The sequence below is a fragment of the Crotalus tigris genome, unplaced genomic scaffold, assembly GCF_016545835.1.
Source record: "Crotalus tigris isolate CLP2741 ecotype Arizona unplaced genomic scaffold, ASM1654583v1 scf7180000019964.508439, whole genome shotgun sequence".
NCBI classification, from domain to species: domain Eukaryota; kingdom Metazoa; phylum Chordata; class Lepidosauria; order Squamata; family Viperidae; genus Crotalus; species Crotalus tigris.
The window spans coordinates 366,076-380,000 of NW_024097794.1; the positions used below are offsets into that span (position 1 = coordinate 366,076).

Below are 13,925 nucleotides of genomic sequence, written 5' to 3' on the forward strand. Positions count from 1 at the left end.
CCTATCCTATCTTATCCTATCCTATCCTATCCTATCCTATCCTATCCTATCCTATCTCACCTCACCTCACCTCACCTCATCTCATCTAACAGAATAACACTTGTGAGGGACCTTGGAGGTCTTCTAGTCCAGCCCCTTGCTCAAGCAGGAAGCCCTATACCAGTTCAGACAAATGGCTATCCAGTCTCTTCTTAAAAACCTCCTGTGATGGAGCGCCCACCATTTCTGAAGGCCAGCTGTTCCCACTGGTTAATTCCTGAATCAGAATACAGCTGGAAGGGACCTTGGAGGTCTTCTAGTCCAACCCCCTGCTCAAGCAGGAGACCCTATCTATACCATTTCAGACAAGTGGCTGTCCCATTTCTTAAAAACCTCCAGTGATCAGGCACCCACAACTTTTGGTGGCAAGCTGTTCCACTGCTTAAGTGTCCTCACTGTGAGGAAATTTCTCCTTAATTCCAGGTTGCTTCTCTCCTTGATTAGTTTCCACCCGTTGCTTCTTGTCCTGCCTTCAGGTGCTTTGGAGAACAGCTTGACTGCCTCTTCTTTGGGGCAGCCCCTGAGAGATTGGAAGGCTGCTATTATGTCCCCCCTCGTCCTTCTCTTCATTAAACTAGACACACCCAATTCCAGCAACTGTTCCTTGTATGCTTCAGCCTCCAGTCTCCTGATCCTCTTTGTTGCTCTTCTCTGCACTCTTTCTAGAGTCTCAACACCCTTTTGACATCATGGTGGCCAAAACTGGATGCAGCATTCTAAGTGTGGTGTTACACACTTAGACTATGCAGCCGTTTATGGCATTCAGCAGAAAATCCAGCCGCCCTATCACATAAAAGTACAAAAGTAATGTTGGAAAGAGACCTTAGAGGTCAGCTAGTCTGACCCTTTCCAGCCAGGAATCCGCAGCAACCCTTTAGCAAAGTCGAGAGCAAATGTTTGCATTTGGCTGCCCTTTGAAGGTCGAAGAAGAAAATAGCATTTAAAAAAAAAAAACCACCTCTGGAAAAGGCAAAGTTTTAAAATCCTCTCTTAAGTCCCTTACTTCCGTTGGGGATGACCGATTTATTTTCCTTTTGGCAACCTGCTGCCAGCCTCGCTCTGTTATTTCTAGGGAGCAGTTGAGTTCTTTAAAAATAAAACGCCTGGCCTGCTCAGAGGCTTATAGCAGAAACACTGTGGAAAAGCGCTCCCATAGTAACATAGATCAAACCCTCCAGAAACCATCAAACAGGCACAATCTCAATTTAAAGCAAGCGGAGAAGGGTCAGATCTGCAAACAGAAGGCTGGGGAGGGAGATTTCTCAAACCTTGCCCACTTTAAGATGGGTGGACTTCAATTCCCAGAATTCCCCAGCCAGCATGCTGGGGAATAAGTCACATTTTTTTTCAGGGCCGTTGTAACTTTGAACTGTTCTAACTCGAGGACTTCCTAGTTTCGCCCATTCGTGGACGAGGCCACCTGTAACTCTATGGCAGGGGTCTTCAAACGTGGCCCTTCGATGACTTGTGGACTTCAACTCCCAGAATTCCTCAGCCAGGCACACTGGCTGAGGAATTCTGGGAGTTCAAGTCCACAAGTCATAAAAGGGTCACGTTTGAAGACCCCTGCTCTACTGTGTGAGCCACAGGACCAAAGCCACGTCTGAACCAATGTAATAGGTTTAGGGGTTTAGGTTAGCGGTAGGGAGTCAGTGGGGGAGTTTGTTACTGGAGATGATTGACCAATTAAAACTTAATCCCACCTTCCACGTCTTGGAATGGCATGGCATGGCATGGCATGGCATGGCATGGCATGGCATGGCATAGCATAGCATAGCATAGAATAGAATAGAATAGAATAGAATAGAATAGAATAGAATAGAATAGAAGGAATGGAATATAGAATAAAGAAATAAAAAGATTGGGATGGGATGGGATGGGATAGAATAGAATAGAATAGAATAGAAATAAGGAATCGCATGGAATGGCATGGCATGGCATAGCATAGTATAGCACAGCACAGCATGGCATGGCATGGAATGGCATGGAATGGATGGGAATGGAATGGAAATGAACGGAACAGAATGGAACGGATGGAATAGAATAGAATAAGAAATAGAATGGAATAGAATAATAAAATATAGGACAGGACAGGATAGGACAGGATAGGATAGGATAGGATAAGAAATAGAATGGAATAGAATAGAATAGAATAGAATGGAATAGAATAGAATAGAATAGAATAGAATAGAAGCTGGAAGGGACCTTGGAGGTTGTGTAGTCCAGCCCCCTGCTTAAGCAGCAGAACCTCCCACCCCAATCCCCCCACGCTTTGGACCGAGTGTCCAGCTCCCTCCTTTTCCATCTGGCGTTAATGCTTTTATTTGTTAATGATTTAATCCAATGTATCTCTGTGATTGTTTGATTTCAATGTTTTTTAATGCTTTAATGTTTTTATGCTGTAGGCCGCCCAGAGTCGTTGGATACGAGACCGGTGGCAAATATATTTCATAAATAAAGAAAGAAACAAATAAATAAAAGGGCTATTTACTGAGATCAGGTTTTCCTCTGATTAAGTCTTTTCTTATTCTCCAAGTTAGGAACTTTAACATGAGTGGACTTCAACTCCCAGAATTCTCCAGCCAGATTGATGACTTGAGAATTCTGGGGGTTGAAGTCCATGCATGCTGGCTGGGGAATTCTGGGAGTTGAAGTCCAAGTTGCCAAGTTTGGAAAAACAATGGACACTAAGCCAACATTTTGGGCGGTTAAGAATCCTTGCGCATTCCTCAATTATAATTCAGGAAGGAAACACCCACTCCAGCTCAATAATACAGTAATGTTGACAGACAATGACAACATGCCTCATTTTAAATTGGCTTTTTTTTTAATTAGGTCTCTGTTCACACAATGTATTTTAGGGGGGTGGCAGAATTAGCCTCCAAGCTGGGTGCCAAAGCATACCTTGAACAAGAAATAACGCAACTGGGTTTTTTGGCATCCACATTTAGCCAGGAAAATACAGAACAGAGGTATGTATTTTACAGCCATCCATTCACTTCCCCTTTCTAAGTTACAATAACACTGAACCAAAGGGACTTGTGGGTCATTTTCACGCTTACGACCATTGCAGTATTATCCCTGTGGTCATGTGATCAAAATTCAGACACCTGGCGACTGATTCATATTTATGACTGTCGCAGCGTCCCACACGATCCCTTTTATGACTTTCTGACCAGCAAAGTCAATGGGGAAGCCAGATTCACTTAACAACCGAGTTACTAAACAACTGCCGTGATTCACTTAACAACTGTGGCAAGGAAGGTCGTAAAGTGGGGCAAAACTTGCTGAATAAATGTCTCACTTAGTAACAGAAATGTTAGGTTCTACTGTGGTGGTAAGTTGAGGCCTGCCTGTAACAGTCGAAAGGGACACAATTTGGGCTTAAAACTTCCGTTTTTTGGTCCATTCCACCAGTCCAACTGTTGGGACTCCACCTCTCCCGGAAGTTGCGTGAATATTATTATTATTTTTTTAGGGTGGGTGCGTGCAACAGTCTGGGAGCTGCCATGGAAAAACGGCCCATCGGTGGAGAGAATAAGAACAACAGGACCAGAAACGAAACACAAGCAGTTCTCAACTTACGTCCATTCATTTAGTGACAATTTGAAGTTACCGCGGCACTGAAAAAAGTGACTTATGAAAGTCATTCACCCTGACGACACTGCAGCCTCCCCATGGTCAAAATCTGGACACTTGGCAACCGGTTCATATTTACGACCATTTCCGTCATTAAGCAAGACGGTTCAGTGAATTTTGCTGCACTGTAAAACCTTTCTTCCCACAGGGGTTAAGTCAGGGATAGGCCACCTTGGCCCCTTCATGACTGGTGGACTTCAACTCCCAGAATTCCTGAGCCAGCCATGCTGAGGGGAAAGGGAGAGGATTCCAAGCTGAGCTGTTCTGGCTCAGGAATTCTGGGAGTTGAAGTCCATGAGTCATAAAGCGGCCTAGGCCTAGGCCAGAGTTAGGCAACCTCAGCTCTTTTATGACTTGTGGACTTCAACTCCCAGAATTCCTGAGCCAGCCACGCTGAGGGGAAAGGGAGAGGATTCCAAGCTGAGCCGTTCTGGCTCAGGAATTCTGGGAGTTGAAGTCCACCAGTCATCAAGGGAGCCATAGTTCCCCCATGCTGGCTCAGGAATTCTGAGAGTTGAAGTCCAGAGCCAAGGTTGCCTATCCCTGTTCTAAGCTCTATCTCAGGGGTCTTCAAACTTGGCCCTTTTATGACTCGTGGACTTCAAATCCCAGAATTCCTGAGCCAGCCACGCTGAGGGGAAAGGGAGAGGTTTCCAAGCTGAGCCAGGCTGGCTCAGGAATTCTGGGAGTTGAAGTCCACAAGTCATAAAAGAGCCAAGGTTGTCTACCCCTGGGTTAAGCGAACCACCGCAGTTGTTAAGTGAATCCAGCTTCCCCCCTTGACTTTGCTGGTCAGGAAGTCGCAAAATGGGGAATCATGTGACCCCAGGACGCTGCGACCGTCATAAATATGAGTCGGTCGCCAAGGTCTGAATTTTGAACGTCATCAGCAGCAGTTTCCCGTTGGGAAATTAGAGGTCCCTTCCTGTTGGGGCTCAGGAGGAAGAGGAATTCCACAGATCATCTGGAGATGTTCTCCTCACTTTTCCAACAACCAACTCACCGACATTGCTCATCTCCGGCACGGTGGCATGATAGGGGCCCTGCAGGAAGACGGGTGGGTTGTCATTAATGTCCTGGACTTTGATAATGAACTCCGAGGGTGGCTCCAGAGGCCGGTTGGACGCCCGATCCACCGCTTGAGCCAGCAAAGTGTACTGGGCCTTCTCCTCTCGGTCCAACGTCTTGGTGACATGGATGTTGCCCGTCTTCTCATCAATGACGAAGACAGTGCCTGCCCCTTCTCCGGTCAAGACATACTTGATGCGGCCCTCCCCACGATCCACATCCGTGTGCAACTGCCAAAGAGAAGGAAGACATACAAGGAAGGACATTGGCCAACGGGATGATAATAATAACAATAACAACAATAACAACAACAACAACAATAATAGTAAAGTTGGAAGGGACCTTAGAGGTCATCTAGTCCAACCCCCTGCTCAGGCAGGAAACCCTATACCATTTCAGACAAATGGCCGTTCGGTCTCTTCTTAAAAACTTCCAGGGTTGGAGCATTCACCGCTTCTGGAGGCAGGTTGTTCCACTGGTTAATTGTTCTCACTGTCAGGAAGTTTCTCCTTAGTTCTAGGTTGCTTCTCTCCTTGATTAGTTTCCATCCGCTGCTTCTTGTCCTGCCTTCGGGTGCTTTGGAGAATAGCTTGACTCCCTTCTTCTTTGGGGCAGCCCCTGAGATATTGGAATACTGCTATCATGTCCCCCCTCATCCTTCCCTTCATTAGACTAGACATCCCCAATTCCAGCAACTGTTCCTTATATGTTTTAGCCTCCAGTCCCCTAATCATCTTTGTTGCTCTTCTCTGTACTCTTTCTAGAGTCTCAGCATCTTTTTTACATCGTGGTGACCAAAACTGGATGCCGTATTCCAAGTGTGGCCTTACCAAGGCCTTGTAAAGTGGTATTAACACTTCACCTGACTTTGATTCTATCCCTCTGTTAATGCAGCCTAGCACTGTGTTGGCCTTTTTGGCAGCTGCAGCACACAGCTGGCTCATATTTAGGTGATTGTCTACTAGGATTCCGAGGTCCCTCTCACAGTTACTACTATTGAGCAAGGTACCCCCTATACTATACCTGTACATTTGGTTTTTCTTGCCTAAATGTAGAACCTTACTTTTTTCACCATTGAATTTCATTTTGTTAGATAGTGCCCAGTGTTCACTGTCTAACAAAATGAAATTCAATGGTTTCAATGAAATTCAATGAAATTCAATCTGTCAGAGTTGAAGAGTAAGATCAGGTGGGCCCATCTTCTTGAGATGAATGTAGAATAATAGCATTGCAAGGGACCTTGGAGGTCTTCTAGTCCAACTCCCTGCTCAAGCAGGAGATCCTATACCATTTCAGACAAATGCTTGTCCAATCTCTTCTTGGAAACCTCCAGTGATGGAGCACCCACAACTTCTGGTGGCAAGCAGTTCCACTGGTTAATGTTTCTCACTATGAGGACATTTCTCCTTAGTTCTAGCTTGGATCGCCAGTCCTCCCAAGCTGTGGACTTCCTATGACTTGAAGAACAGCACGTTACAATGGATCACATACCAGAAGATCACCCAGATCAAGGGTGATAAGGAACGGTTGCTAGAATTGGGTATGTCTAGTTTAACGAAGAGAAGGACAAGGGGGGACATGATAGCAGTATTCCAATATCTCAGGGGCTGCCATAAAGAAGAGGGAGTCAAGCTATTTTCCAAAGCGCCTGAAGGCAGGACAAGAAGCAATGGGTGGAAACTGATCCAAGAGAGAAGCAACCCTAGAACTAAGGAGAAACTTCCTGACAGTGAGAACAATTAATCAGTGGAACAGCCTGCCTCCAGAAGCAGTAAATGCTCCAACCTGGAAGTTTTTAAGAAGAGACTGGACAGCCATTTGTCCAAAATGGTATAGGGTTTCCTGCCTGAGCAGGGGGTTGGACTCAATGATCTCCAAGGTCCCTTCCAACTTTATTATTATTATTACTACTATTATTATTATTATTATGGATCATCGCACAGTCAGCCAGATGTTCAGACTGGATTTCGCATTTTGTCTACCTATCGAGTCCTTACCCAGGACCTGGGATAGGCAGATGTGGGTGTTTGATGGTATTACAGATATTGTCGCAGGATGGAAGCAGTTCCTAGTAAGGCCGCCTTTTGCAATTGACTAATAGCGAATTTGTCAATGCCAGTGTTGTTCAAGTGGTGCTCCAGTTGTTTTGGGATTGCACCCAAGGCACCTATTACTATTGGTACTAGTAATAATGGATCATCGCACAGTCAGCCAGATGTTCAGACTGGATTTGGCATTTTGTCTACCTATCGAGTCCTTACCAAGGATGATGATGATGATGATGATGATGATGATGATGATGATGATTATGGATCACCGCACAATCAGCCAAATGTTCAGACTGGATTTGGCATTTTGTCTACCTATCGAGTCCTTACCCAGGATATTATTATTATTATTATTATTATTACTATTACTATTACGTTTACAGGAACTGGGCATGGCTAGTCTAGTGAAGAGAAGGACAAGGGGAGACATGATAACGTTCTTCCAATATCTGAGGGGCTCCAACAAAGAAGAGGGGGATCAACCCGTTCTCCAAAACACCTGAAAGCAGAACAAGAAGAAACGGATGGAAACCAAACAAGGAGAGAACCAACCTAGAATTAAGGAGAAATTTCCTGATAGCAAGAACAATTAATCCATGGAACAACTTGCCTTCAGAAGCTGTGGGTGCTTCGTCACTGGAGGTTTTGTAGAAGAGACAGGACAGTCTTAATACTGTCTCTATTATATTGTTTCTGTATTCAGCATCCAATTAGTGGAATGCTTATTGATTCTGATCTGGCCTTTGATCGAATACAGAATTTTAAATATTTCCTCTCTCCCCCCTTTTTTTCTGCTCAATTCCAGGAAGATCACATCATGATGAGAAGTTTGGGGAAGTTTGCATTAATTTCTAAAATGCCAGTTCTGGCTGTGATAGAATTGACCAGGGAGAACTTTAGAGAAGAAAAGACCACGAATGAAGAATCTCCAGAAAGGAGAAAGGGGAATCAAACTGATGTAGTGGTATAGGGTCTCCTGCTTGGACGGGGTGGGTGGGTGGGCTAGATGACCTACAAGATCCCTTCCAACTCTGTTATCCTATATATATATATATATATATATATATATTATATATATATATATATATATATATATATATATATATATATATCCAAGAACAAGTAGAGAGGCCACATTGGAAACTTCTCAAGGAGAGAAGCAACCTGGAATTAAGAAGGAACGTCTGACAGTGAGGACAATCAACCAGTGGAACAGCTGGCCACCAGAAATTGTGGGTGCTTCATCACTGGAGGTTTTTAAGAAGAGACTAGACAACCACCTGTCTGAGATGGTGTAGTTCTCCTGCTTGAGCAGGGGGCTGGACTAGAAGATCTCCAGGGTCCCTTCCAGCTTCTATTCTATTCTATTCTATTCTATTCTATTTATTCTATTCTATTCCTTATTTCTATTCTTTATTTCTATTCCTTATTTCTATGCTATGCTATGCTATGCTATGCTATTCCTTATTTCTATTCCTTATTTCTATTCTATTCTATTTTTTATTATTCTATTCTATTCTATTCTATTCTATTCTATTCTATTCTATTCTATTCTATTCTATTCCTTATTTCTATGCTATGCTATGCTATTCTATTCCTTATTTCTATTCCTTATTTCTATTCTATTTTCTATTCTATTTTCTATTCTATTTTCTATTCTATTCTATTCTATTCTATTCTATTCTATTCTATTCTATTCTATTCTATTCTATTCTATTCTATTCTTATTTCTATTCCTTATCTCTATTCCTTATTCTATTCTATACTATGCTATTCTATTCTGTTCTGTTCTGTTCTATTCTATTCTATTCTATTCCTTATTTCTATTCCTTATTTCTATGCTATGCTATGCTATTCTATTCCTTATTTCTATTTCTTATTTCTATTCTATTCTATTTTTTATTATTCTATTCTATTCCATTCCATTCCATTCCATTCCATTCTATTCTAGTCCATCCAGTCCAGTCTAGTCTAGTCTAGTCTATATTTCATCCGTTGTGGCTAGTATGCAGGATTCTCCTCAATGTAAGATCCCTTCTGAGAAATTTCCTTCATACTTCAGATGGTGAAAAAGAGCTTCCATTTCTACAATATATGTATGTATGTATGTATGTATGTATGTATGTATATATATATTGTAGAAAATGAGGACGCCTCAAAACTGCCAAGTCCATCTCTCCCTCCCAACCATGGGAGATTCAGGGCTCACCCTTCCAATGAGAACAGGTTCTGGGCCCGAATATTCCTCAATTACGAAGAACTGGTTCCAAACCCAGCTGCGGCGAGTCCTGAAGAGCGGCCTCTCCCAACGCTGAGACAGGTTTCCCCGGAAGGATCCATCCTTGGCTCCTTGGCTGGGGGGCACGAGGCGGCCTGCGCAGCCACACCCTCCCAGCCAAGCCAGGAGAAGCTGCAGAAAGCTGACCATGGCTTGTCCCCGAGGTTCAGTCAGCTCGCCACGGGACGCTCAGCTCTTCTGCACGGCCCATCGAGATCGGCTACCCCATCTGGGTGGATCTGGACACAAGGAAAGAGATTGGAGCTTCAACCTGGCTTCCCCGCCATGATCAACCCCTGGGTCTTCGAAGGAACCCACCAGCAGAACATCTGGGCAGCTTTGGGTTCCGTGTTTCCAGCTCTACCTGTCTTGTGGTCAGATTATTTGAAGGACCGTCTTTCATTGAGGACCTCTATCATTTGATCCACCAGAGCAGTGGTTCTCAACCTGTGGGTCGGGACCCCATTTGGGGTCGAACGACCATTTCACGGGGGGTCGCCAAACAACGCAGTCCGCCATTGTTTCCCCCCTTTTCCTTAGCTGTGCTACTCCCTTTGATTCTATTGGCTTTTGAAAGCCAATAGAATAGACTCACTTGAATAGAGTCTAATTCTATTGGCTTTCCAAAGCCAATAGGAATTGTCCAGGCTGTCTCTGCCCTGCTGAGCCCGCCAAAAGTCCCCTTCTGCAAACGGTGCTGCACCAGTTGTGTAGTCCTCGACTTACGACCGGTTGAGTAGTTCTCGACTTACGACCGGTTGGGGGTCGTGGCCTTAAAAAGGTTGAGAACCACTGCACCAGAGCAAGGAAGCAGAGGATGTTATGGATCCTACGGAAGTCCCTCTAGTGCAGGGGTGTCCAAACTTGGCAGCTTTAAGACTTGTGTCCCAACGGTGCTTGTTTTTTTTCAGGAGGCAACTGGACTTCCTTTTTTTTTTCTTTGAAGACGGTTCCCTTCTCCTCCAAAAAGCTTCTTCAACTCTGAGCTGAGGAAGCTTCTTGGATGAGAAGTGTAACCTCTTCAACCAAATATCTTCATCAAAGACAAACAAGAAAGCCCAGTTGCCTCGTGAAAAGGCACCCTCTGGGACTACCGTGATCTGGAGGACTGAGAATCTCCATCGACATTTAAGACTTGGGGACTTCAACTCCCAGAATTCCTCAGGCTGGCTGGGGAATCCTGGGAGTTGAGGTCCACAAGCCTGAAAGTTGCCAGGTTTGGAGACGCCGGGGTCTAGTGCAGTGGTTCTCCACCTGTGGGTCGGGACCGCATTTGGGGTCGAACGACCATTTCACGGGGGTCGCCAAACAACGCAGTCCACCATTTCCCCCCCCCTTTTCCTTAGTTGTGCTACTCCCTTTTATTCTATTGGCTTTTGAAAGCCAATAGAATAGACTCTCTTGAATAGAGTCTAATTCTATTGGCTTTCAAAAGCCAATAGGAATTGTCCAGGCTGTCTCTGTCCTGCTGAGCCCGCCAAAAGTCCCACTCTGCAAACGGTGCTGCACCAGTTGAGTAGTCCTCGACTTACGACCGGTTGAGTAGTCCTCGACTTACAGCCGGTTGGGGGTCGCGGCATTAAAAAGGTTGAGAACCACTGGTCTAGTGGGAGCAAGGAGAAGGCCCTTCTCTGTGGTGGCTCCCTCCCTGTGGGGACACCAACCTTGCAGAAATAAGACCGGCCACCATCTTGACACTCTTTCGAAAGGCCCCCAAAGACCTGGGTTTGCCAATGGGCCCAGGGACCCCAAAGTGTCAAATTGTTGGTTTGATATTTGTGTCGCCGGGGGGGGGGGATTTATTGGGTTTTTGTATTGGGGCTTTATTTCTGTCAGCTGGAGTCGCCCTGAGGATGTTGGGCAGCCGTATACATTTTCTAGACAAACAAACATCTGCCTTGCAAATGGACGAAACAATCGGGGTCTCTTAAAAAGCAATCTTGGGATTCTGCGGTTAGCATGAACCACAGATCACATCCCAGCACCGAGCGTGTCTCTAGCCACACACGTGTTCCTCCTCAACGCCTGAACTCCCCTCCTTCTGCAAGCGTGGGGCGCAGCTGCTTCTTCTAAAATGAAGTGTCCTGATGAGGTAATTTCCAGCAATACTGATTCCCCAAAAGTTGGCTCTCCTCTAGCCAGATGGATCCCTTAACATTTTCATTGTGTTTCTTTTCCAACTTAGGGCAAGGCTGCTGCTCTCTCTGAAAGAGAGATCCTTTGAGTCTGGATTGGCATCTCCTTCTGCCCAGCAATAGAAAAAAATCGATAGGTGATAGATTAGATAGATGATAGATAGATAGATAGATAGATAGATAGATAGATAGATAGATAGATAGACAGACAGACAGATAGATAGACAGACAGACAACAGACAGACAGACAGAGGATGAATGGATGAATGGATGGATGGAGAGAGAGATATTGATAGAAATGATGGACGGATGAATGGCTAAAGATCTATCAATCTATCTATTATCTATCTGTCTGTCTGTCTGTCTGTCTATCTATCTATCTATCTATCTATCTATCTATCTATCTATCTATCTACCTATTTTCATCCATTCTCTTTGTCTCTTTATCTCCTTAGATAGATAGATAGATAGATAGATAGATAGATAGATAGATAGATAGATAGATAGATAGATAGGATGGACGGGCAGACGGACGGACAGACAGACAGGATGAATGGATGGATGGATGAAGAGAGCGAGATGACTGACAGAAATGATGGCTGGTTGGCTGGCTGAAGATCTATCAATCATCTATCATTATCTATCTATCTATCTATCTATCTATCTATCTATCTCTATCTATTTTCATCCATTCTCTCTCTTTATCTCTCATAGATAGATAGATAGATAGATAGATAGATAGATAGATAGATAGATAGATAGATAGATAGGATGTATATGTATATGTATATGGAGAGAGGGAGAGAGGGAGGGAGAGACAGACAGACAGACAGACAGACAGACAGACAGACATTGGGTACATGGATGGATGGATGGATGGATGGAGATAGAACATAAAAGCCCAGACCAGCACAATACCACTGAAAAAGAAAAACAAGAAATTCAAGAAGAAACCACCATGGTTGCACAAAGATCTCTCTGACAAACTGAAAGATGAAAAGGACAAATACAAAAAATGGAAAGAGGGGTACATAACTAAGGCGGTTTATCAGCTGACAGCCAGACCATGTAACGATGAAGTCAGGAAAGCAAAGGCTCAGAACGAACAAAGACTTGCAGCAGAAATCATGAATAATAATAATAATAATAATAATAATAATAATAATAATAATAATAATAAAAGTTTCTTCCAACATATTAACAACAAGAAAAAAGTCAAGGAAACTGTAGCTCCACTAAAGAGAAAAGATGGCAAGGAAATAACAAGCAACAGGGAGAAAGCAGAGCTGCTTAACTCATACTTGCATCAGTCTTCACACAAAAAGGAACTATAGCCTAACATACCAAAAAACAAAAACAAAACCCCACTGCAAAGGAGAAATTAGAAACAAAAATTAAAATAAGCAAGAAAATGGTAAGAGAACATCTATCCGACCTTGACGAACATAAATCACCGGGGCCTGACAGATTACATCCCAGAGTTCTGAAAGAGTTGGCAGATGTTATCTCAGAACCGTTGCACCACATCTTTTAAAAATCCTGGAGCACCGGAGAAGTACCTGAGGATTGGAAAAGGGCTGATGTGGTCCCCATCTTCAAGAAAGAAGGGGGGGGGGGAAAGGACTCAGGAAACTACAGACTAATCAGTTTTACCTCAAGACCTGGGAAGAGCGTAGAAAAGATAATCAAAAAAACAGATCTGCGAGTAACTAGAAGCAAACAAAGTTATAAATAGTAGCCAGCACGGGTTTGTTAAAAAACAGATCATGCCAAACCAATCTTATCTCATACTTCGACAAAATGACTAAACTAATAGACCAGCGAAATACTGTGGGCGTAGTATACTTAGGCTTCAGTAATGCATTTGATAAAGTAGACTACAATCGACTCCTTGGTAAATTAGAAAAAGCTGGAATAGACAACATCACGGACAGATAGATCTGTAGCCTGGTTGGCAAATTGTACTCAACGAGTAGTCACCATTGGCACCACATTCACACGGAGAGAAGTAAGCAGTAGAGTACCACACGGTTCCGTTTTAGGCCCAGTACTCTTCAATATCTTCATCAATGACTTAGATGAGGGAATTGAAGGGGAACTCATCAAATTTGCAGATGACACTAAACTGGCAGGAGTAGCCAACACCCCAGAAGACAAACTCAGGAACCAAAAATAACTTGACAAACTTGAACAATGGGCCCTATCCAACAAAATGAGTTTCAGTGTGGACAAAAGCAAAGTCTTACACCTAGGCAGGAAAAACCAAAGGCACAAATACAGATTGGGCGAAACCTGGCTCAAAAAGAAGTAACTATGAGAGGGACCTTGGAGTCCTAATGGACGATCACTTGATCGTGAGCCAGCAACGTGCAGCAGCAGCCAAAAAAGCCAATACAAGCCAATACATCAGAGGCATAGAATCAAGATCATGCGAGGTATTAGTACCGCTTTATAAAACCCTAGTGAGACTACACCTGGAATACTGCAGCCAATTTTGGTCACCACATTACAAAAAAGATGTTGAGACCTTGGAAAAAATTCAGAGAAGAGCAACTAAGATGAGCCAAGGCCTAAAAATTAAAACATATGAAGAACGACTGCGGAACGTGGGTTTGGCTAGTCTAAAGAAAAGAAGAAATAGGGGAGACAGGATAGCAGTGTTCCAGTATTTGAGGGGCTGCCACAAGGAAGAAGGGGTCACGTTATTCTCCAAAGCAC

General features: G+C 43.8%; 1 protein-coding gene across 2 annotated transcripts in view; it reads right to left on the minus strand.

The window, feature by feature from the left end:
- The window catches only part of CDH24 (cadherin 24), a 42,004-nt gene that overhangs the window by 17,041 nt on the left and 11,038 nt on the right, over positions 1 to 13,925 (minus strand). The window contains exons 2-3 of one of the 2 annotated variants that reach the window (XM_039365131.1): positions 9,004 to 9,311; positions 4,682 to 4,976 (exon numbers count right to left, since the gene is read on the minus strand). In XM_039365131.1, the coding sequence (XP_039221065.1) occupies positions 4,682 to 4,976; positions 9,004 to 9,222 (514 nt within the window). In that variant the 5' untranslated portion in view covers positions 9,223 to 9,311. Of the gene's footprint in view, positions 1 to 4,681; positions 4,977 to 9,003; positions 9,312 to 13,925 lie in introns of those variants that run through there. The other variant, XM_039365132.1, reaches the window with a different exon arrangement.